Source organism: Salvia hispanica, chromosome 2 (assembly GCF_029641045.1).
Source record: "Salvia hispanica isolate PSC_SH4W2 chromosome 2, Shi_PSC_v1, whole genome shotgun sequence".
Classification (NCBI taxonomy): domain Eukaryota; kingdom Viridiplantae; phylum Streptophyta; class Magnoliopsida; order Lamiales; family Lamiaceae; genus Salvia; species Salvia hispanica.
Window position 1 is genome coordinate 16,467,929 of NC_142693.1, and position 23,741 is coordinate 16,491,669.

At 37.2% G+C, this 23,741-nt stretch overlaps 1 protein-coding gene and 2 pseudogenes across 1 annotated transcript; 1 reads left to right on the plus strand and 2 right to left on the minus strand.

The window, feature by feature from the left end:
• Window positions 1-219: 219 nt before the first annotated feature.
• LOC148931653 (uncharacterized) lies at window positions 220-1,578 on the plus strand (annotated as a pseudogene).
• Window positions 1,579-1,912: 334 nt separating this feature from the next.
• LOC125200883 (putative WD repeat-containing protein C2A9.03) lies at window positions 1,913-6,520 on the minus strand. Its single transcript, XM_048098697.2, has 10 exons — window positions 6,121-6,520; window positions 5,577-5,739; window positions 5,296-5,463; window positions 5,082-5,168; window positions 4,387-4,521; window positions 4,168-4,278; window positions 3,750-3,841; window positions 3,521-3,626; window positions 2,788-2,874; window positions 1,913-2,634 (listed from the first exon to the last, which is right to left on the minus strand). Exons 2-10 carry the CDS (start codon window positions 5,712-5,714, stop codon window positions 2,221-2,223), a joined length of 1,338 nt encoding a protein of 445 aa, XP_047954654.1. The 5' UTR covers window positions 5,715-5,739; window positions 6,121-6,520; the 3' UTR covers window positions 1,913-2,220.
• Window positions 6,521-8,789: 2,269 nt separating this feature from the next.
• Window positions 8,790-11,160, minus strand: LOC125202675 (protein ROOT PRIMORDIUM DEFECTIVE 1 pseudogene; annotated as a pseudogene).
• Between the last annotated feature and the right edge of the window lie 12,581 nt (window positions 11,161-23,741).

Below are 23,741 nucleotides of genomic sequence, written 5' to 3' on the forward strand. Positions count from 1 at the left end.
AATCTAAAATATATGGATATATGATACGATCATAGGAGCCGAAACCGTGACGTCACAAGCAAACCCAAACCCGTTGAAGGCACTTGGAAAGCCGACGACGCGCTCAATAACCGCGAAGGAGCTCGGCGGGTTGACCATGCTAGTGCATAATCTAATGGATGAGGAAGGGGCGCGAACGAGGTGTGGCGGGACTCCGGGATGCTCACCCGGGCCTGGGTAATGGTGATGTTGCGGCTGGATGGGAGACAGAAGGGTCACCTGGACCGGGTGGCTCATAAGCCAAATCCACCTGACGGGTGGGAACAGGGGAGTGACTTGAAGACAACAGGTCCACCCGCACTGGGTAGCCCTTGTGCACGGTCCAACCGGACCGGGCAGGTCCTACTATAAATTACTATAAAATATATATATAATCGAGCTAAGTTAAGGACAAAAGGAAGGAGCTTGAGCTTATCATCACGCTAATTATTGATTAAATTGAGTTTCAATTCCACATTTGCTCAAGCAAATACTCCATTAACTTTTATTACTATAAAGTTAATATTGACCTCGCAGTCAAATTGTAGACTGTACACTAAAATAACTCCGTCATTTACATATCAACCTCAAATTAAGCCTTTTTCATGATTATCAATTTGATGTGCATATCAATTGGCTTGTAGTCGAAAATGAGATATATATATTCAGAAAAATCAGGAAGATAGTAGTAGCTTTTAAACAAAACATAAAATCAAGAACCAAAAACATTAGTTAAAAAAACACTCAAAAGTTTTATCAATATATATCCATATTAATATCAATGTATTCACCTATAGTTCCATAAAACCGATATTTCTATCCTTCATCTACATTTATTTCATTTGAAAACTGTAAAAAGACAACTAATATAGAGTGTACTCAGACCTTATTCAAGCTAGGCTAACTTTATCAGCTCACAGATCCCAGCCAATGCGAGCTCTAGAAATAACGATTTATCAAAAGGAGTGTTAAAGTTGACATATTCAAGGCAGGTCCATTAGGTGGCATGAATACAGAGCCCTGCCTATTCACACACTCCAAAAGCTGCCATACGCTGCGAGAGGACATGCCGGATTTCAAAGACGGGAAGAGGAGCCTGACCTTCCACACGGTGGAGGAGTACAATGCGTTGCTCGAGAGAATTCAAGCTGAAGATGGCTCTCCGTGGGATGATGTTGAGTTGCAGGATGAGAGGTGTGATGTGGATTTTGCTGAGGCAGAAACCGGGTGGAAACGGAATGGTCGCAAGAGGGCTTAAATCGCTGGATGTGTCATCGGGAGAAGTCCCGGAGAGGTCAAGCAAGCCAGATTTACTCTCCTGGGAGTTATGTTACACCTAAATTTGGGAGCTACAATGCTCCTAGTCCTACCATTGCCATGCCACAAGATGACGCAAAACAAGACGTGGCGGTGTTCAGTCCCGAGCTGCTTGCTGCTTTCGAAGATTGTATGCAGCAGCTGCAGGTGGAAGAAGACACAATTCTCAAACAAATATTGGTTGATCATTCATTTGATAATGAAATCAAACATGTACAGCACAATCAACTTGCAGAGTCTTAGATTCAAATTTTGACACTTGAGATTTGAACCAATTCAAATTATCAGAATTTCACATTCACACTTATTATATTCCAACTTTGCGTTGTTCTGGTCCCATACTCCAACCAATACAAGAAATGTATCAGGATCTCGATGCATCCACCCTAATCACATCATAATTGTGATTAACATACCTTAAATGAGATGAACATGTGTGATAATGAATTCAATTAGGGCAGATGCACCAACCATCCGGCCAACAAAGGCCAACGACTGAAGCTTTTTCCGAAGGAATGGCCGTATATTGAGGCTTCACATTCATGTGTAAGGTAACAGATAAAAAAAAAATGAACACTACTCGCAGACAGTCAGCATTCTTTACTCCAAAAAAAAGTTAAATGGTACAAATTGAATTTTTCATATACACATCACCAAATGACATTTCCCGACAGGACTAGCCTTGATTCAACTTGAGGCAGCATCATAAAGCATTCAAGGCACCTTATATATACTGCTCCGTCACCGGTTGGTGTTATTTGATGACACAACAGTTGGTCCAGGATACAGCACACACTGAACCATCTTCAGACCAGACCTCTTCCAGGTGGCCAGAGAGATGCTACATTGTTTCTCCTCAACAATCGACGAAGGAATTCAAGATTTTCACATTAAGGAGTCGAGATATGAATGGTTTCTACACCGGTTGTATTGAAGAAGGCTACCGTAGGTGCGATCCCATACCCCAATGAATAGGGATTCAGTATCCGGGCTGAAAGAAACTCCAGATATCTCACCAAAAAAGTCTATCTCTTGCTCTTTCTCAAAACCATTTTGCACATCATACACGTGAACAAAGTCAGCTGGTTCGGCCATGGCCATGAACTGGCCATCTGATGTGAAGCGGATGGATCGAATGGCCCCCAGATTTCCTTTCAGTACAGCGACTGACTTTGATAGGTTTCGAGCATCCCAGACTCGGCATGTTTTGTCCTGGTTCCCAGTAGCAAACATGTAGCCATTTGGATGCCAAGCAGAGGCAAAGGAGAAGTCCAAATGCCCATGAAGAGACCCGATGGTCTACAAAAAAAAAGGTATAGCACCAAAATATAATATCATTAAATCAAAGCACGACCTCATCCACAGCAAAAAAACAACCAAGACATTCTGCATTGTGATTGCCTATGTTCTTAGTGGCTAAAAGCAATTGATACAAGAACTAAAATATGCTACCTTCCCAGTTTGCGAATCAACGAGCATCCCAACAGGATTGTCGCCAACAATAGCAATAATCTTGTTATCCGGACTTAGAGAAGTGTGCTGTAAAGAAAAACATCGGGTCATCCTTATGCATATATACACCACAGCAACATCTCACATGAACAAACACATGGGAGGCAGACTAAATAAAAGAGCAAGTACACGCACACATACAATACAATGTTTAACACATAAATCTCATAATTATAACATTTTGTTAATCAAAGTACTTCTTCCACAATCTTCTACATGCTAAAACCTCTTGAACATATGTCCAAGATAGCAACTTCATAAGAGGAATAATCTTCTACAGCCTATGAAACTATTGCCATACATCTAACACACCACAGCTAATGTGAACTCAACACAAGAACAATATATCACAGAAGTTAACTGTGGAGAAGTAACTTTACGGTACGTTAACCAGTCTTCAAAAGTTAATGATTCAAACTTTCAGGAGTTTGATTTATTTAATGTGAGAGCAGACAAAATACAATATATTTTAGCAATATAAGCAAACAGATTCCCTAGACGATATAAATGTATTTTTCTAACTTTGGCAAGTTTTTGTGAAGTAGCTAGTCAATTTTTTTCATATTGTCCACAAAAGATATCACAAGTTCTAACAATTTGAAAATAAAATGTCAATGTGTGGAACTTTTATCCTATTACAGCACATTTATAAGCTATAACAAACTGAACTTACATTTACAGGAAACGGGTAAGAGAAATGTCTAACAAGCTGAAATTTTTCCAAATCGAAATCCCGCACTCCACAATCATTATTTGATGCTGTGAAATGAACAGCACCACTGAAAGCATTTCAAACGAATTAGTTGCAAAATATGATTGGTGAATGTAAAACATCATAGAATATATAAATTCCTGGTCCAGAGGCTATCAAGGGCATAATATAAGTTGAGAATAAAGCTAACCTTGGACCATCATAGATCTCGATTGCATTTGTGATAGCATTATCATCATAAGTTGTCCTTGTGCAAAAGCTAACACCAGGTCTATCCAGATACTGCATCACAAAGGAACATCCGTTCAACAATAAAGAGACAAAAGAAAGATTCAAAACATAAACATAGTATGCATCGTCAGTATAATAGCATCTCAGCATGCATATGATCTGTAAACCAGTGGAAGAGGAGTACTTAATAAGCACAGATTGAGCAGCGCCTCAAAATATATCCACAGGAATTAAGGTTTTGAGAAAAAAACAACAATTAAGATTATATTATAAAAGCCAATACCTCAACTATTAGTAGTAAATTGCATAATATGAACATTCAATCCGAGCAGAAGGCAAAGCCGCAAAATAATAAAGCTTTCATGGGAGAGAATTACCTTGCAAATGAGCTCACCCTGGAATCCCCCAGCAATCAACAAATTGTCACGGACAGCCAGAGTACTTACTTGAGTTTGAGTAAATCCTTCTAGTAGGCTTCCAGGGTGTTTCTATAAAAAGAGATACACAAGTTAGCAAAATTATGGAGTATATACAAAGGAAGCGTGAAGCCCAAAATTTTAATTACTAAACAAATGATCATTTAGGAAGAGGTGTACCTCTGACGGAGCCACATGCCCAGAGACATTAAGAACTTCAGTCTTTTTGGAACTTAATGAAGACCAATGAATAATTGAGTAATGCGACATGAGGTAAACATCATGCTTTGATGTTGACCAAACAAGGTTCCTCAACTGCAATAACAGTTACATGCAGAAACTCAGAAAACATGTATTCAACATAAATATAAGCAATAATGATGCTCAATATATGGTATCTGCAAAAAGAAAAGCAACGAAGCTCACCAGACATTTTTAAAATATTCATGATTATGCATGGCATGTTCTTATGCATCTAGTTGAATTTCATTGTGACACTGGATTTACAAGAAAAGTGGAGAATCATAGTATTGTGCCAGTGACAGTGGCCATCTATTTAGCATTACACTTTAACATTTTAACTTTGTCAATGTTCTGTAACAAATCAGGACGAACATCCAAACACATCTAACATGAGAAAACTCGCCATGGAGTATTTGTACACTTAAAAATATACTTCCTCCGTTTAGCCGATAAGTACATTGTAATCCTTCAATTTTACTCTCATCCCGAACAGAGAGCAAACATAAAAAATGGAGTAAGCAAAAGAAAAGAAGATCAAAGACATAATGTTCAATCCAATTATTTAGCTGGTACCAAGCACTTATGGTCATTAGAAATAACAGCAAACAGCAAACAGGAACACAACCAATTACCTGAAAATGAAGAATGGTTGATTTTACTGATCTCGTGTTCTGCCAGAATTCATAATATGCTCCACCTTTCCTAGTTACTTTGCATTCCTAACAAACCCACAAAAGTTAGTACCACTTTTACAATCAATAAAACAATAGTTTATACATTTTCCAGAAGCACAAAAGCAATCTAACTCTGTTCAGCTACCATATAGCAAATAAGACTAATTATTACCTTTTCTGATTCCTCACCGGAGTGGAGTACATTCTCATAATTCTTGTACTGTTCTAGTCTAGTCTGTCTATACTTCTCCCTAGTTATGCTTAGCCTCTCCCACGGAATTCCTTGGATATCCTTCCCTCTCCGTGCCTCAGCAGCCGATGTATCAGTGATCTTATTGTCCTAATCCACCATTCAAGTTCATATCGCCAATAATAAAACCGACAGGCAATAACAATTGAAAAGATTATAGTGATATCAACAATCATAAAATTTGAAGGTGCTGTTGAACTAACCAAATTATCATGTTCATCCTCATCCTCAGATTCTGTGTCCCCTCCCATTATTCGACCAGCAAAATACATATCTTCTTCTACTTCTCCCATCTCATAGTCAGCAGGCGCATAATCCATTTCTTCCACTTGATATGACATTTATCCAACTTCAGTTACCAGGTAACTACAAGCAAAGTAACTCAGTAATATAATTAGATTGCATGAACAATCTCCAACCACCGCAGAAACTGTAAAATACCTACGAAACTAAACGTTTACATAACCACCCCAAAAGAAAGCCTTAATTCAAACATTAAAATCTTGACCAATAACTTCAAAGGCCGAAAGCAAAAAAAGAAAACATTTTTCGAATTGAAATTTAAAGTATACTTGAAATAAAGTAGGAAATTGAAACCAATTTGAAAATTGAAGGGTTACAAGAAGCCAATTCAAAGTGAGCATTCACTACCGAACCCTAAACAGCAAAGAAAGTCAAAATATAGACAAATTAAACCTATAATCTACAAATCAACACCACAACGCAGAAAAAACACAGTATACTCACATAAAAAAAAAGGCGAAATTAAAACGGATTGTTTAATCCTCGCTTTCCAACTCGTCCAATTTCCGAATTTTCCACGGGAGAAAGATCGAATCCTTGAAGAAAATTCCGCAACAATCAGAGCCGCGGGGACTCCGATGGATAGGATTACAGAGAGATCTCTGCGGCTTCGATCAAAAAGCGCATGCGATCTGGAGCTGGCTCAATTTTCCAAAAGCACTTAATTATGATATACGAGTCGATGGGGCGGTAAATTTCTTAGTTTGATAGCGGTAAAAGAGAAAAACGAAGAAGGCATTTAAAATGAAGGTTGATAATGGAGAATGAATGAAGAACTTTTCGTTAAAATGAGAATTGGGAGGGTAATTTTGAGAAGAAACAAAATACTCCTACTAGTAGTGGATTTAGGCTTGCGAATTACTGTAATGGAGAATTGAAACTCTATTGCGATGGAATTCAATGTATTAGGCCCACCACGAGATAAGAAAGGTTTTGTAGCAATATTTTTGGGCTCACATGTGGGATTATATATTCAAGGGCATCCTCAATCCCGTTTCAATGCTAGGTCTTAAGTTACCCTCTACATCATCATTCTTTTCCTTTTTTTTTTTTACAGCAGGCCACAACTCCTATAACTTTGATGCCTCATTCGGGATGCAAACATTCAATTGCACTATTTACAACTTCAAACTATTTTACTCTTCAAGTTGAAAACGTTAAACACCTATATTTCGAAAACAATTAAATGTTCATTCGGAAATTAATACTTACAAACCTTAGAAATTTTAAAAATTACAAACCCTAATGACTACAAGTCCTAAAAATTCAAAAACCGCAATCACTAAAAATTGAAAAAGTTGAACAATTATTTTTCAAATAGAAAGAATGAAAACGTGGTGGAGCATAAATATGAAAATAAAACAAAAAAATATCAATTTTTTATTAATAAAATTGTGTTGGGTTCCGACCTGTGCGCTCGCAACGCTGGACGGGCCGCAACCGGGCACGTCCCCAGTGCCAACAACACCGGACGGGGGCCGCAGCTGCGCGCGCCGCTCCCGAGAACGGTCCAGGATGCGCCTCCACCACCTCCAACGTGTGCGGGATCCGACCCCAACTTTTTCCCAGATCCAACCATATCCATAGCATGAATAGTTAAAGATGCCTAAGACCATTCGACCGAAGCGCAACTCAATTGGTAAGATGTTTAATGCCGATTAATAGGTTTGAGTCATTACGAGATAAATGGAGAACCATTGTTCGAACTACTTAGAGCATTGAAGTGCAATTCAATTGATAAGATGTTTCTTTCTTAGAGGTGGACCGGTGCTATATCACACTACCGTAATGCAAATTGTGTTATGCGAAAATGACATACCAATCAATCTGTTTATAATAAGTTCTCCTTTTTGCGTGAAAATATCCTATTTTGACAAACACACTCAACACTAGATAATCCATAATTTTTAATATTGAGATTTACATTAGACGTTGATTATCATTTAAATGGTCTAGGTGAAACAATCATCCTATAAGGGTATGAATGTAAATATCTTATTTTTTTCATGGTTTGATTAAATTTTAATTTACGTTGATTAATGATATATTAATATTGATCTTATTTTTTACGGTTTAATTGAATTTTATTTCATGTCCACTTTAGGTTGAGACCGATATCAAGATACATCATACATGGCATCCAATTTGTCACTTTTAAAGTCCAAGTACATTGATGAGCTTATTAGGTGGTACTAACATTTATAAAATTAAAATTCAATTTGATTTTTAAATAATTTAAATATACATTTATATTAAGTTAAAATGATTTATACATTTATACTAATGTGTGTGATCAAATACTAACTAATTTACAGTAATAACTAATAACTAATATCAATATTATATGTTAAAAATATCAACATAGAGACATAAATTTATCAATCTTTTTGTGCTGATAAACTTATGTCTTTGTGTTGATATTTAAATTTTACATGTTGTATTGATATAATTATGTCTTTGTGGTGATATTTTTAATACACAGAATTGAAAGTTATTAGTTATTACTGTAAATTAGTTAGCGCACTAGCGCAATCCTTTATACTAATATTAAATTTTTCACTAATCGTATTTAAAGATATTACTAAAGGTTTGTAAGTTTTTTCAGAAAGAGACATATAACAGTCATGACACAAATTCTGAAAAATAGAGCAACAAAAATGGCAATTTGCGATTTATTCATTGCTACACTGGGAAATTGGATTAATGTGAAGAAAGTAGGCATATGCAAACGGACCGACGTACCATAACAAATTACTTAATTAATGTAATAGGGCATTACGCCCACCGACACCGTGCACTTTGACCTCTTGATTAATTATGCACAATCTCATTTCGAGAGATTACAAAAGCTTATGCTTATCATTAAGCTTTTCTCAGCTTTTCTCGATTGATGCGTGTCATCCTTATGCAGGCTATGCTAATTATTGATTAAATCAAGTTTCAATTTCACATATGTTCAAAGAAATTGTTAGGTGTTACTATCCAAATTAATATTGATCTCACATTCAAATTGTAGTGATAGTAACAAGTAGCTCTTGCTTTACACCAATGCAAGACATCTTATCAAGATTAAAAGATTCTCCATTTCCTTCCAAGCTTCGGAACCAAAAAGGGCTAACTTTAGCAGATCATTAATCCCAGTTATAGTGCTAAAACATATGGAAATTTCTAAAACTTTGTATCATCTACTTGCAATATAATTCAAACAAACAATTAATACAACTAAAATATAGGTAAAAAAGCGGCTAATCTAAGCTTCAAGTTCTTGAATTTGGAATGCAGTGTGCCAATTCCATTTTTACATGTTGGATGCTTTATTATGATTAGCATTGCCATTGTCACCCGATGCGCCTTCAAAGTTGTCGCTTCCGGGCCCACTCTCGAGCTCGTCCTCCCGATCAAGTCTAGGGGTGGGTAGGTAAGGTATACCTTACCGAAACCACCATACCGTATATCTTACCGTAAATATGGTATGCGAAAAAGTCATACCATTACCTTACCAAAGTTTTCGGTATGACGAATTTTCAACCGATACCGTACCTCATTTTCAGTATACCGTACCGAAGTTCGGTATACCTGACTTTCAACGTCAATTAAAATAGAAAATTAGAGTATTTAGAATATTATTTATATTTTATAATTTTAAAAATAAATTAAATATAATTTATTCATAATTATATTTATATTTCACAATAGATTTTATAATTTAAAAATATATAAAATATATTATATATATAATTGTGTTTATATTTTTGTGGTATATACCTTAATTTACGGTATATACCAAATTTCGGTATGCAACGGTATACCGCGGTATTTGAAAATTCGTACGGTTACCTTACCGGAATCTTTCGGTAAGATATCATACCGTGCCGAAAGTCACGGTATACCGAAAATTCGATATTTTCAGTATTTTCTCGGTAAAATAAGGTCGGTATTTCGGTATTTTTCCTCAGCCCTAATCAAGCCCACCCCCCAAGATCAGATCAGAGAGGCTAAATCGCCCCATGCTCTGATGACTAAAGCCGCTGTTGTTTCCCTCCAACCGCCCTATGATTTTGAATTCAAAGTTTCCTCTAAATCGGCCCATGATCTGAGGACTAAAGCCGTTAAGATGTTGTCACTCTGATTTGCAAGACTCATCCATATCACTTCCACTACAGCTCTCATCCTCATCCGAGTAATCATCCAACTCTCTCCCGACATCCCTCGTATGATCATCCAGTCCGTCCCTCCGGTAGCTAGCCAACTCAGGTCCCATCCGAGCTTTCCTCGGACTGACAAGCACCAGCTCAGCCAGCTTCCTCCTCGCAAGATACAGCTCATTCGGCTCCACCAGCTCCCCTTTCCGATATGCATCCTTCAGAAACACCGTGTGCAGCTTCACGTGATTCCCTCTCGTCGACAGGTAGAATATCCCCTGGTGCTGCAGCACAAACTCCTTCAGCTTCTTCGGCAAGTCCATCATCATCCTAAAACGGGCTATCCTCTCCAACGTCATCTTCTTCTCCCCCGTCAACGTCAGCAGCTCGTGGATCATCGCCACCGCCCTCTTCTCCATCCTCCGCTGCGCCTCCAGCGACCGCATATCATACCCCGACACATCCTCGTAAGGCGACCAATATGGCAGCCGCTGCCATTTCCACATCGCGATCTTGTAATCACTGGCGGATCTAGGGGCAGGAGGGGGCGGTCACCCCCTCCGTGCGCCTAATTTCCTTTTATCCGGACGTAAAACTACCATGTCCCGGCGTCGCCCCCTCCGTCTGCCCTGACGTCGCCCCGAAAATCGAAAAAAATTGTCATTTTTGCCCTAAACCAACCTACTAATGTATATTTCGCCCCACCCGTTTATGAATCCTGGATCCGCCATTGCTTGTAATACTTCCCGATTTTGAACCCCGGGGGGAAATTCACGACGAACGAGATCCGGATTTCCTCGGCGTCCACCCCCCTCTCTCGATACTCTCTTTCCCTCACTCGATCAATTTCACAAACACCTTCAGTGCAATCCCTCTCCACCATCTCAATGTACTTATTCCTCGTCTCATCAGCATCAAACAACCGGAAAAATTGGTGGTGATTCAGAATAACCGACGATTCAAAATCATCCGGCAACCCAAACTCCTTGGAATTTGAGGACTTTGCGGACTTTTTTCTCGATCTCCATGTAGTCATCGTAGGCGTGGTCACGAACTCGCACTTGTTTTTTGGGGATGGAGGTCGACTGCGACATCCATCGGGACGCCGTCATTTTCTGCGAAATTATGGGTCGCATTTTAGGGATTAAAGCTCCAACTCCATTAACCATTTCTTACACTGCTGAGCGGAGAGCTGAATAAAAATGTTATAACGAATGATACGGCGTCGGATAAAAGAGGGAAGAAAGGGAACAAATGTGAGGGCGTAGTCAGCCCGGCGGCGGCGGCGAACACAGTCGCGGCTGAGAGGGGCCGAGAATGGTGAGGGAGAGGACTTTTCCCTCTAAAACCAACGGAAAAGAGAAAAACTAAGTTACAAATTTTCATTTCTTTTCTTTTTCTTTTATTTACTCTATTTCCTTGACCTATTATTTTATTAATTGCACTTGGGAATTGAACTAGGGATAATAGTTGGGGTGGACAAACAAATAAAATAATTAAATAAATTAAAATAAAACAAACTAAATAAATATATACTCCCTCCGTCCCGCTTTAGCAATCCCATTGACTTTTTTGCACTCATTTTGTAAAAATGATAATAAATAATTAAAGTGGAGAAATAATAAAGTAAAAAAGAGAATAATATAGAGAAGAGTCTTATCTACATTATTCTCTTTTTCACTTTATTATTTCTCCACTTTAACTATTTATTATCATTTTTACAAAACGAGTGCAGAAAAGTCAATGGGACTGCTAAAGCGGGACGGAGGTAGTATTATTTAAAGAAAGTAATCAATTGCTAACTCATTATTTATTTGCTAACTACAGCTAATTTAAGACTATATGATTTTAGAAAATTTGTGGCCTACAATTTGCCACGTATAATTTTCGTTTTTATTAATTAAATATAAAAAACAAAAAAAAACTATCAAATTAGGGTTTTGGATAAAAATATCAATATAGTGTTTCGAAAATATCAACACAATGCTTTGAGAATGTTAACACATTGCATATATTGACATTCTACATGTATTATATTGACATATTTTATATATCATGTATTCATGTTGACATTTGTTGCTGTACGAAAAAATTGAATTTTTTTTTTTTCAAATTTTGACATCGGAACATATGCAAGTGAGATCTCGTTAGAATCCTTATGAAATTATTTAATTTGATATTTGTTGTGCGAAAAAATAATTTAAATCGAGAAAGTTATATGCGTTTTAAAGTTATGAGATATTTTTCAAAAGTTAGTTACAACTAATTTGTTATAAATTGACCTTTATACCCTTGACGGTTTTTTTAATCGTATTGACATTTTGGGGCTAATGATCTAGGCCCTTAATTTGAATATCTAATAAATATTATTTAGTTGTAGTTAGCAATTAAGTATTGAGTTAACAATATAACACTCTCATATTATTTAATTGGATTGTGCGTTTTAAAGTTGTGAGATATTTTTCAAAAGTTAGTTACAACTAATTTGTTATAAATTGACCTTAATACCCTTGACGTTTTTTTTAATCGTATTGACATTCCGGGGCTAATGATCTAGGCCCTTAATTTGAATATCTAATAAATATTATTTAGTTGTAGTTAACAATTAAGTATTGAGTTAGCAATATAACACTCTCATATTATTTAATTGGATTGTGAGAGGCAGCAGGGGCTGCAGAGGATCCCACCCCTAATAGTTGGGTTCCACATTTAAAATAATTTTTCTCCAAAATAAGCCCAAAAATTATATTCTTTCTTGGATCATTTGGTCGTATTCCCTCTGTCCTACTGAAAATGATCCACTTTTCTTTTTGGTTTATTCTAACCAAAATGATCTACTATTTAAAATGAAAACACCTCTATCCTAGGACGGAGGGAGTAACATGATTGATCATTAGTCCTTCCGTCCACTAAAAATAAACTAGTTTTACTATTTTTGGTGTCCACCAAAATTAGACAAAGTCTATAAATGGAAAGTTTTCAACAATAATAACCTTACACATCATTTATAATATAGACAATGCAATCCACTAACAGTCTAACACTCATTCAACTACCTTTTCCCTTGCTCTCTATTACTTTTTCATACCTCTCTCTTATTTTACCAATTTTACATTAAAACTCATGTTATTTATAACTTTGTCTATTTTTTAGTGGACCAAGGGAGTAAGTTTGGGTGAGAATGTGACGGAATGTGAAGTTGTGAACAGTCATAATATTAGGGAGTGTAACACCCCTTACTCGATCGGTAAAAACCCACCGAATAAGTAATGTCACTATCTGGTATCTCTAACACTCATACATTATATATATATATATATATATATATATATACACACACACACACATAGGGGTGTATTCAGATGAAAACCATAATGTATATTAAAACATCAAACAATGTAAATAATGTACATTATACACACTAATAATGTACATTTTATTCATGTATAATGTACTGTTCTAAATATTGTACACACTAATAATGTACATTTACATTATATGAATTCTGTACAGTATGCTGACAGTACATTATACATGAATAAAATGTACATTATTAGTGTGTATAATGTATATTATTTTACATGGTTAGATGTTTTAATATACATTATTGTTTTAATCTGAATACACCCCTATACACATATATTAGATATATATATATATAGGTTTGTGTTAAAATGACAACCCCTCTTAAAATGACACCATATATATATATATATATATATATATATATATATATATATATATAGGGGCATGTTAGGGTGCCACCACCCCTTAAAATAACACCATACCACCGTATTCATAGGCATCTCCTTCTTCTTAGAAATTTCACCCGTCCGTTGGCATTCATTGCATTGGAGAACAAAGCTAGGGGAGTCGCGAAAAATGGTAGGCCAATAGAATCCACTCTGCAAGACTTTTATCGCGGTTCTTTGCACACCAAAGTGGCCTTCAGTTGGAGACGAATGACACTTTTCAACTATAGCCACCCAATCTTCTTGAGGGACACATCTCCTAAGTATAGTATCTGCACATCTTTTGAACAAGTAGGGCTCATCCCAAAAGTAAGATCGTACATCTTTATAAAATTTCTTTTTCTGATAAGGAGTAAGATCTGGATGATGTACCTTCGCCGCCAAATAATTTACAATATCGGCGTACCATGGAAAAATGGCTTGAGTGAAGAACAGATGCTCATTTGGGAAGTCCTCGTTGATTTCTTGAGATAAATCTTCTCCTTCCACCGGGTGCTCCAACCTTGACAAGTGGTCCGCTACCACATTCTCGCACCCCTTTCTGTCCTTTATTTCCACATCAAACTCTTGGAGTAGCAAGATCCATCGGATAAATTTGGTTTCGCATCCTTCTTTGCAAACAAATGCCTAATAGCTGCATGGTTAGTATAAACAATAGTCTTAGTTCCAACAAGATAGGCCCTAAATTTATCAAAAGAATAAACAATAGCAAGCATCTCCCTTTCAGTAGTCGTATAATTAGCTTGAGCAGAATCTAAAGTTCTGCTAGCATAATAGATGACTCTAAAAATCTTGCCCCTCTTCTGCCCCAAAGCTGAGCCAACTGCAATATTACTTGTGTCGCAAAAGCCTGCAAGCAATCGGAAGTAAAATCAAATTTCACATCCTTCTCAAGCAATTTACAAAGAGGTTTAGAGATCTTAGAAAAATCCTTGATGAATCTCCGGTAGAAACCTGCATGTCCTAGAAAACTTCTTACTCCTTTTTCGTTGGATGGAGGTGGAAGTTTCTCAATGGCTGCAATCTTTGCCCTGTCGACTTCTATCCCTGCAGAAGACACTTTATGCCCTAAAACTATACCTTCTTTCACCATAAAGTGACATTTTTCCCAATTGAGAACAAGGTTAGTTTCTACGCATCTCTGCAAAACCTTAGCTAGATTGTCAAGACAATGATCGTAAGATTTACCAAACATAGAAAAATCATCCATAAAAACTTCCATCACTTTTTCAATCAAATCATGAAATATGGCCATCATACATCTCTGAAAAGTAGCAGGAGCATTACATAAACCAAAAGACATCTTCCTATAAGCATAAATACCATAAGGACATGTAAAAGCAGACTTATGTTGGTCTTCGGGAGCAATTGCAATTTGATTATACCCAAAATAGCCATCAAGAAAACAGTAGTAATCATATCCCCCTAGTCTATCAAGCATTTGATCAATAAAAGGAAAAGGGAAATGATCCTTCCTAGTGGTTGCATTTAACATCCTATTATCAATGCATACTCTCCAACCTGTGGCTATCATCTCTCCATCCTGGCCGGGCACTACCGTAATCCCCCTTTTTTAGCTACTACTTGCGTAGGACTTACCCATTCACTATCAGATATTGCATAGTAAATCCCTGCATCTAGTAACTTTATCACCTCTTTTCTAACTACATCTTGCATGATAGGGTTAAGTCTACGTTGATTTTGCACACGAGGTTTATGTCATTCCTCAAGTAAAATTCTATGCATGCATGTGGTTGGGCTAATTCCTTTCAAATCACTAATAGACCATCCTATGGCAGACCTATACTTGTTCAACACACACAAGAGCTTCTCACACTCTTTCTCACTCAAAGCAGCGGACATAACGACCGGGTAAGTGTTATCCGGCCCTAGGAATGCGTACCTGAGATGTTCGGGGAGAGGTTTTAGTTCTACCTTAGACGGTCCCGTGGCTTTCCCACTGTTTTCTTCCTCTCTGCCTCTTCTTCAGGAGTGCGTAATGGAAAGAATGCATTCTCCATTTGAGGGATTCTTTCCGGTAGCACCTCCAATTCTGCAATAATGGCACACACGTTAGCATCACAAGAGGATAAGTCAGTATTAGGAGTAAAGGAATTTTGTAGACAAGTTTCAAGAGGATCCTGGGTTTGGTGATAAGTGATTTCCACTCCTCCCACACAATCGGTGACGACTTGGATGACACTGCATTCTTGGTAGCCTTCTGCCCCCTCCTTTCCATGAAATTTTAGGGCGTCGTAGATGTTGAATGTAATGCTTTCATTGTGTAACTTCAATGTAAGCTCTCCTTTCTGTACATCTATCATGGCTCCCCCAGTAGCTAAAAACGGTCTTCCAAGTATTAAGGGAACCTTCTTGTCCTCCTGCATGTCAAGCACAACAAAATCAGCTGGAAAAATAAATTCTCCAACCCTTACCAAAACATCTTCTATTATCCCCATTGGTGTTGTTGTGCTCCGATCTGCCATTTGCAATGTGATTGAGGTGGGGCGGATGCTATCAACGTCAAGTTTCCTGTAAAAAGATAAAGACATCAAGTTAATACTAGATCCTAAATCACATAACGCTCTACCCTTCACATCATTCTCCAAAATACAAGATAAACTAAAACTCCCTGGATCTTTGTGTTTAGTAGGTAATCCCTTTTGGATAATAGCACTACAATTCTCTGTTAAGCCTACTGTTTCGTACTTCCCCCACTTCCTTTTTCTTGCCACCACATCTTTCAAAAATTTGGCGTAATTTGACATTTGTTGGCATAATTGGGCATTTGTTGCAGGGCCTCTACTAGTGGAATGCTGATGTGGACTTTGCTCATTGCTTCCATGAATTTGGCAAACTGAGCGTCAAGCTTCTTGCTCTTCAATCGTTGAGGATACGGGACGGTAACACTGCTATGTGGGGGTCTGTCTGATTGTTGCTGCCCAGCCGACGGACCGCCGCGATGGGGTGTGGCGGCCGCCGGGCTTTCATCAGTGGCCAGTCCAGAGTCTATCTCGATCTGCTGGGGTGTAGGCGGCGGGCCTTCGTGTTGGGGTGCGGCGGACTGCCGCACTTCTTCGGCAGACGTGCTGCCAAGGGACTTCTCTGTCTCCCTTCTTCCCCTGCCTAGGTCTCTTGCCTCCGGAGGTTGATATGTAGTTCCGCTACGCAGCTGCACGACGTGACACTTTCCTTTTGGGTTAACCTCTGGCAGGATAGGAAGTGTACCTGGGGTGTGCCTGCTCTGCTTCCTATGGTCGTGGCTAGGATCCCAAGATTAAATTCCAACATCTCGACTTGAGTAACAAGGGGGTGGCCAACCCTCTTTCCAAGGTGTTTGTATTTCTTTCTAGATTTTCCAACCGCTAGTTCGTCACCTTTCTATGTTCGAAAACTTCTGCGATGCAGATTTCCAGCATATTCTCCCAATTGGAGCGAGATTGATCCTCCATACCTGCACATATTTCAGAAGAATTATCAGAACAGTAATCTTGTGCATCGTATGAGAATTCAGAGCAGTTTGGGTCGTAGTATGATCCCCATGGTCAGAGTTATAGTACTCATCGCTAAATCCCCACTGATGCTCATAGCCATATGGATCCTCCTCCATCCCTGCAGGAAAATCCATAACAAAATAAAAATAAAAATAAAAATAAAATAAAAATAAAAATAAAATAAAAGCGATTAAAATCCAAAGTAGTAAAATTATCCGTTTGAAGATATCACTCAAAAGTGAATTGTCTTTCCCGGCAGCGGCGCCAAAAACTTGATGGACTTTTTATTAGCACTAAATAAACCTGCAAGTATACAGAGTATATATAGTATAGCCAAAGGTTAGTACCAGATGTCGAACACGGGGAAGGCAAACACAAAGTGTCTATCCTCTACTAAGACTCAATTAATATATGGAAAAACCAGTAGGTTTTTGAAAAACTTTTGAAAACTAGAAACAATAAAAAGCATATAACAACTAAAAGCAAATAAAACACGGAGATAAGCGATAGAGATAAGGGAATCCCAGGGATGTGCATTTAAAGTTATGGTTATACAAATTCCAACTACAATACCCTAGCACAGTTTATACTTTGAAAGGACGAGTCACCTAGCTTATGCTCATGCGATACAAACGTTGATTACAAAATTAGGGTTGTCAATCCTAACACGTAACTCCAAAAAGCTCCTAAAACCCTTGAAAAGTTTTCACTCTCAATTAACAATGTCGTTTTAAGGGAAGCTAACTGTAGTGTCTACTAAGTGAATCTAACTCGCTAGAACTCTGTCACAGTTATGAAGCAAGTATATTAAATCATACAAGATTGTGTCACTCAATCATGTAGCATCGGAACTACTTAGGGAAGAAACAAGGTAAAAATAAAACGAATATTAAATAGAAAAAGAAATTTGTATAACCAAAGTCGTTACTAACACATCCCTAGAACCCTATGAGTTTAGTTACACATAATTGAATAAGCTAAAAACATAGATTGAAGGGAAGACAATTTGAACATAAAACTAAAGCAAATAAAACCCGCAGGTTGAATCCTTGTCGTTCTTGATGTTCTTGAAATCCTTCTCCAACTCCTTGCACAAGTGAAGTACTCAAGCTCTTGATCTCTATTAAGTATTTTGCAAGTAGAAGCTCTCTCTTTTGATAAAGCTTGAGGTCTTATTTATAGGGAAAAGCCAATCCTTGTTGTAGAAGGAAAAGATTTCCAAACTATGGTAAATCTGGGCGCAAATCTAGGGCTTCTCGGATTTCCAAATCTGGGCGCAAGTAGAAGCTCTTCTCTTCCAAACGTATTTTTCCGAGGCAGACCGCTGCATTGATCTGCCCACCGGGCGCCGTATGACTCCAGATTTCCAGATTTTGCGTTTTGGCTCCCTTTTTCGGCTCAATTATGCACGTTTCTCACAAAACACGTCAAAATACCAAAATAGACAAAATATGCAAATAAATGACATGTAGAGTGACTTTTACATCAAAAATGGACCAAATAATGGCCTTAAAATAGTGCAAAATCCGAGCGTATCACGCATGCCAGAGAAAAGGCTCAAGATGGAGAAAGAAGGATAGCTGGGATGATCATAAACAAGGGCAGAAAAGTCAAATTGTGAAGGAAGTCTACCCTAAAAGCAAGGGCAAGCCTCCCTATAAAAGAAGCCACTTGGAGAGAGAGAAAAAGTCTCGAGTTTTGGAGTTCGAAAAGAAAGTCCAATCACTACACTTAGTAGAATTCTCTCTAGAAGATCGGTCTTTCAGCATTGTCCAGTTTCTCATTCCTCGCCACAGCTATGGTCACTTGACGTCCAGAAGTCTGCCGGAGAAGTTATCATTCCACCGTTTCAGCCAGTTCATCGTAGTAGTATAGCAGTTTCACCGCCCGGAGTGGCCAAAAACAATCGTTACTCGCTTTCTAGTTTAATTTTTACCTGCTTTCTTCGTTGGATCTATTGCAAACATTTATCTTTGTTGCCTTTTGAAGTACTTGGTGAAGATCCAAACGTTTAAGTTATGAAGTTTCTATTTCGTATGTCTCTTTGGTTTGAATTTGCTTCGTTCTGCCTAGGAAAGTTAGATTTAGTTAGATTTCGTATGCCTTTTAATTTCTAAGTGTTCGCATGTGTTTGTTGGGGTTTGTATACTAAAAGATGCTTCGAGCGTACATGCCTTTGTACAGTCAGCTTGTGCATGTATACGAGAAACGCCACATCCACTTGTTTACCTATTTATGAGAATAAATAATATAATATAAATGGTTTATTATTGAAATATGATAAACAAGTCTAAGGCTTTTTACTAAGAAGGTCAAGTAGGGAAATTCGATGAATCTCCTCATGAGTTTTCCAGTAGGGGACTCGGCCAGATCTAGTAAGAAGAAAAACGTATTCACAACCTAGATAGGCTTTGGCTACCTATTGGAACGGTTGCGGTGTTTGTGATAATTCTCTCTTACCTAAGATGAGATTAGTAACACCGGTGTGGTAAAGCACTGAAAGGATCTAATCCGAAATGTATTCTTTATTGCTATCTACTGAAAGAATATATTTCAAGAAAGTTTAGTATTTTCTAGTCTATGATATTAATATCAATATTGTTTATTCAATCAAACGCCACTTTGACTTATCAATATGTGAGAGTTTGTACGTAACTCAAGTTCATGATATCTTGGGTGGTAGTAATTGAATAACATGAAGGTATTGGAATATTATTTCATAGAATTCGCGTGCCCAGTGTGGTATGATTAAATCCCTAAAAGGGTGATCCCCAATGAGGTGTTTGAAAGAGGAATTTATTATTCAGAAATCTGCGCAGTTGGAATTTATTCCACGAATAATAAATAAAGTTTCAAACTAGAAAAACTTTTTGGAGAATTAATTTAATTCTAGTCACATAGCAGACAAAAGAATTAAATTGATGGATCAAGATAATCTTAAACGCGGGAAATATTATAAAATAAAATGGACCCAAGTTATTTGTAATTTGGTGGTTTAAGTGGGAGTGCAATATTATTCTTTAGTGGAATAAAATAATATTCCATTGATAATATATTAAATCATGGGTCATTTGATTTAATTAGCAATTTATCTAATGGGTGAGCCCAACACTTAAGTCATTCCATGGATCCCCTTACTAGCCCAATAAGGCCCACTATAAATATTGAATGAAAGGGAAACCCTAACACACAATCCAAGACAACACAAAACCCTAACCCTAGCCTTGAAATCGGCGCCTCCTCCCTTCTCTCTCTTGGTCTCGATTTTCGAGCCATAGTTGTGGGAGAATTAGGGTTTTGATTATTGTTCTTGATCTATCCTAATTCATAGGATTAGATCTAGACAATTTGGTGTTTGTATTGGTTTTCCCTAGATCCATTCAAAGTTATTTAATTGGTTTTCTAAGATCCGCCCACACGGATGGAGAACCAAGGACGTGGGAATAGTACGGAAGATTCGTGGTCGATAAACCAAGGATCTCCGGGTGGTGCAGCTAGCAACGTCAATCCAATGATGGATTATGAGGTAACAATCGAATCTACATCGAATATGCATGATTATGTGTTTATTTGATGTTATATCTATAGATCTATGTTAATTGCATGAAATTGGAGTCGAATGCATAATCAACTAAATAGATCCGTTCTAGGACCTGTTTGGTTTCCGTGTCTTCCGCTACGGTAGTCCCAACAGTGTTTTCATTCGAGTAGGCTAGATCTGAAGTTGTTGATCAAAATTTGTAGTTATGTTTCAGTTTAAGTTTTCGTGCATGAGTTTCCTGTTCTGCGCTGTTATTACCACCTTGCATGTTAGTCAGTAGAAGTAATTTGCAGTTTCAGCTGTTCATCTTAAGTTGAGCATTTTAATTAATGGATCTTGAGTTTGAATTTATGAATCTGAGTTTAGTCATGGCGTTTGTGTTCATGTTGTTTTCTGTTAATACTTGTTGAAAAAGAAAACATCACAATCTACTTTTGTTTGGGCCACTTTTACTTTTAGGATACTTTTTGCTTTTGTCTTTAACTTTTCAGTTGTATCATCCAGACCTGTCAGAAAGCCACCCAGCCACCAGATATGCCCTGTTGTTTAAGTTTCCGCATTTAGTAACTGTCTACTTTTCGCATGCCTCTGAGATACCTTGTCCCCTATTTCCTCGAACACAACCACATGTCTGTCATTTTCATGCTTACTAGTCAGTAGAGTACCATCTTTATTTCCCGTCTAGGTAGAATCTCAACCCCAGCGCGTGGTAGCTAACCAAACCACCCAGGAACATCACCACAGTTATCCGAACGTGTCCATCCTCGTTGGATTCGACCCTTACCTCCACTATACTAACCAGTAGAAGTGGGTTGAGGAAATTTATTTGATGCCAGGTTCCGGTTGTCGTGCCAACGACTCAGTTAGGTTGGAAATTTTATCCTAATCGGTTGGATACACACTAGCATTTAACACATCCGACCGAAAACCTGCACCTTCAATCATTATAAGTTTGGGTGAGATTGTGACTGAAGGTGAAGTTTTGAACAATCATAGTATTAGAAAATATAAAATATTGATCTATTATGTACTCACTCAATATTTTTTGATTTAAAATGTTTTATTTAATTTTCAACATAGTCAATTTTGATTTGGGTAATATATATTTCAGTTTTTCTTCCAAAATAGCCTAGCACCTGTATAGCACTTATATACTAGTTTTTCTTTCAAAATAGCTAGCACCTATGTACTTGGACCATTTGCTCTTCTAAATTATTAAATCTCAATAATTAATAGTAATTCTAATTTAATACAACTATACTAATATTAATTTTTTTACCAATAGTATTTAAAGATATTTACTAAAGGTTGTAAGTTTTTTTAGGAAAGCGACATGTAAGGGATGACACAAATTATGAAAAAAGGGCAACAAATGAATCGTTTTAGCGATTTATTCCTTGCTATTCTGGGAAATTGAATTAATGTGAAAAAAGTAGGCATATGCAAATGAACCGACATACCATAAACAAATTATATACTCCCTCCGTCCCATATTTGGAGTCACTTATTGTTATAGCTCGGATTTTAAGAAAGAGTTGAAGTGTGTAATAAATGAAGTGAGATGGTGGAGTGTGTAATAAACGAAGTGAGATGGTGGAGTTGGTTGAAGGTGGATCCCTTTTGACTTTTAATTTTTGTTTTGATCTATTTTAATGTAGATAATGACATTTTTATGTAATTTTGATGAAGAATGGGATAAAATTGTATGACCAAATATGAAAAATTCTAAAAGTGACTCTTAAATTGAGACGAACTTTTATTCCAAAAAGTGACTCTTAATCTGGAACGGAGGGAATAGTAATTAATAGGAATAAGGCATTAAGCGTTACGCCCACCGACACCGTGCACCACTTTACTTGACCTCTTGATTAATTACGAATTACAAAAGCTTGAGCTTATCATTAAGCTAATTACTGATTAAATCAAGTTTCAATTTCACATCTGCTCAAACAGATTACTCCTCAAGATTTAAAGATTCTCCATTTCCTTCAAATCCATCTCTTTTTCACGTCATCACTATTTTATATTTCCCCTTTTTAACTTAGTGAAATAAAATGATAGTATATAATAACAAGAAATAAAGACAACTCAATAAAAAAATACTCCATTTGTCCCTGAAAGTTTGTTCCATTGATTCCATCTTTAATTAAGTATTGCTTAATGTTCTTTTTCATTTCACACACGTTTCATAAATATAAAATCTTCCATTACTATAAATTTGCCATTGGGAAGGCGATTTTGGGAGATATCTAAGAAGCCGAAGTGGGTGATGTTTGTCAGGTGTTTCCATGAGATTGCGCTGCTGAGATTTATGGAGCAGGTGGTCGGTGGCGGATCCAGACTTTTTAGATTTAGGATACGAATTTTATGATAAATAAACATATTAAAATATAATGCTTCCTATATTAAAATATAAACAAGATAAAATATATAGTATTATAAACCACCACAAAATAGTGTAAAAAAGAAGAACATAAAAAAGAAACTTCCTAGAATCATCAAATAAGTATACACAAAATAGGAAAATATATTCCCTCCGTCAGCCATTAGGAGTCGTTTCCATGAGATTGCGCTGCTGAGATTTATGGAGCAGGTGGTCAGTGGCGGATCCAGACTTTTTAGATTTAGGGTACGAATTTTATGATAAATAAACATATTAAAATATAATGTTTCATATATTAAAATATAAACAAGATAAAATATATTGTATTATAAACCACCACAAAATAGTGTAAAAAAGAAAGAACATAAAAAAAAAACTTCCTAGAATCATCAAATAAGTATACACAAAATAGGAAAATATATTCTCTCCGTCCGCCATTAGGAGTTCCGGTCACTTTTGTACACCCTTAGTAACTATCGGAATGAGAATACAAAATGGAAAATTTGAGTAAAGTAAACATAGGTGTTAACTGTTAAGACAAAGAGGAATCGAGGAATCGAACCCAGGTCTTCATGTAGAGAAAATGACTCACCAACCGAGCTGCACCACTACTGCTTCTTGCGAAATCAATCACAATAATATTATACGTAAACAATTATTTGGGGGTACAATGTACCCCTTGTTCTATGCTAGCTCCGCCAGTGCAGGTGGTGTTGAAGAACAAGGAAGGCTTGAAGCCGGTGAAGTAATTAG

Coding starts and splice junctions, on each gene's coding strand:
- LOC125200883 (XM_048098697.2), bottom strand. CDS start 5,714: ATGTCATATCAAGTGGAAGAAATGGATTATGCGCCTGCTGACTATGAG. Junction 5,464..5,576: donor AGGATGAACATGATAATTTG/GTTAGTTCAACA, acceptor ATGGTGGATTAG/GACAATAAGATCACTGATAC. Junction 3,842..4,167: donor AGGGTGAGCTCATTTGCAAG/GTAATTCTCTCC, acceptor TTTGTGATGCAG/TATCTGGATAGACCTGGTGT.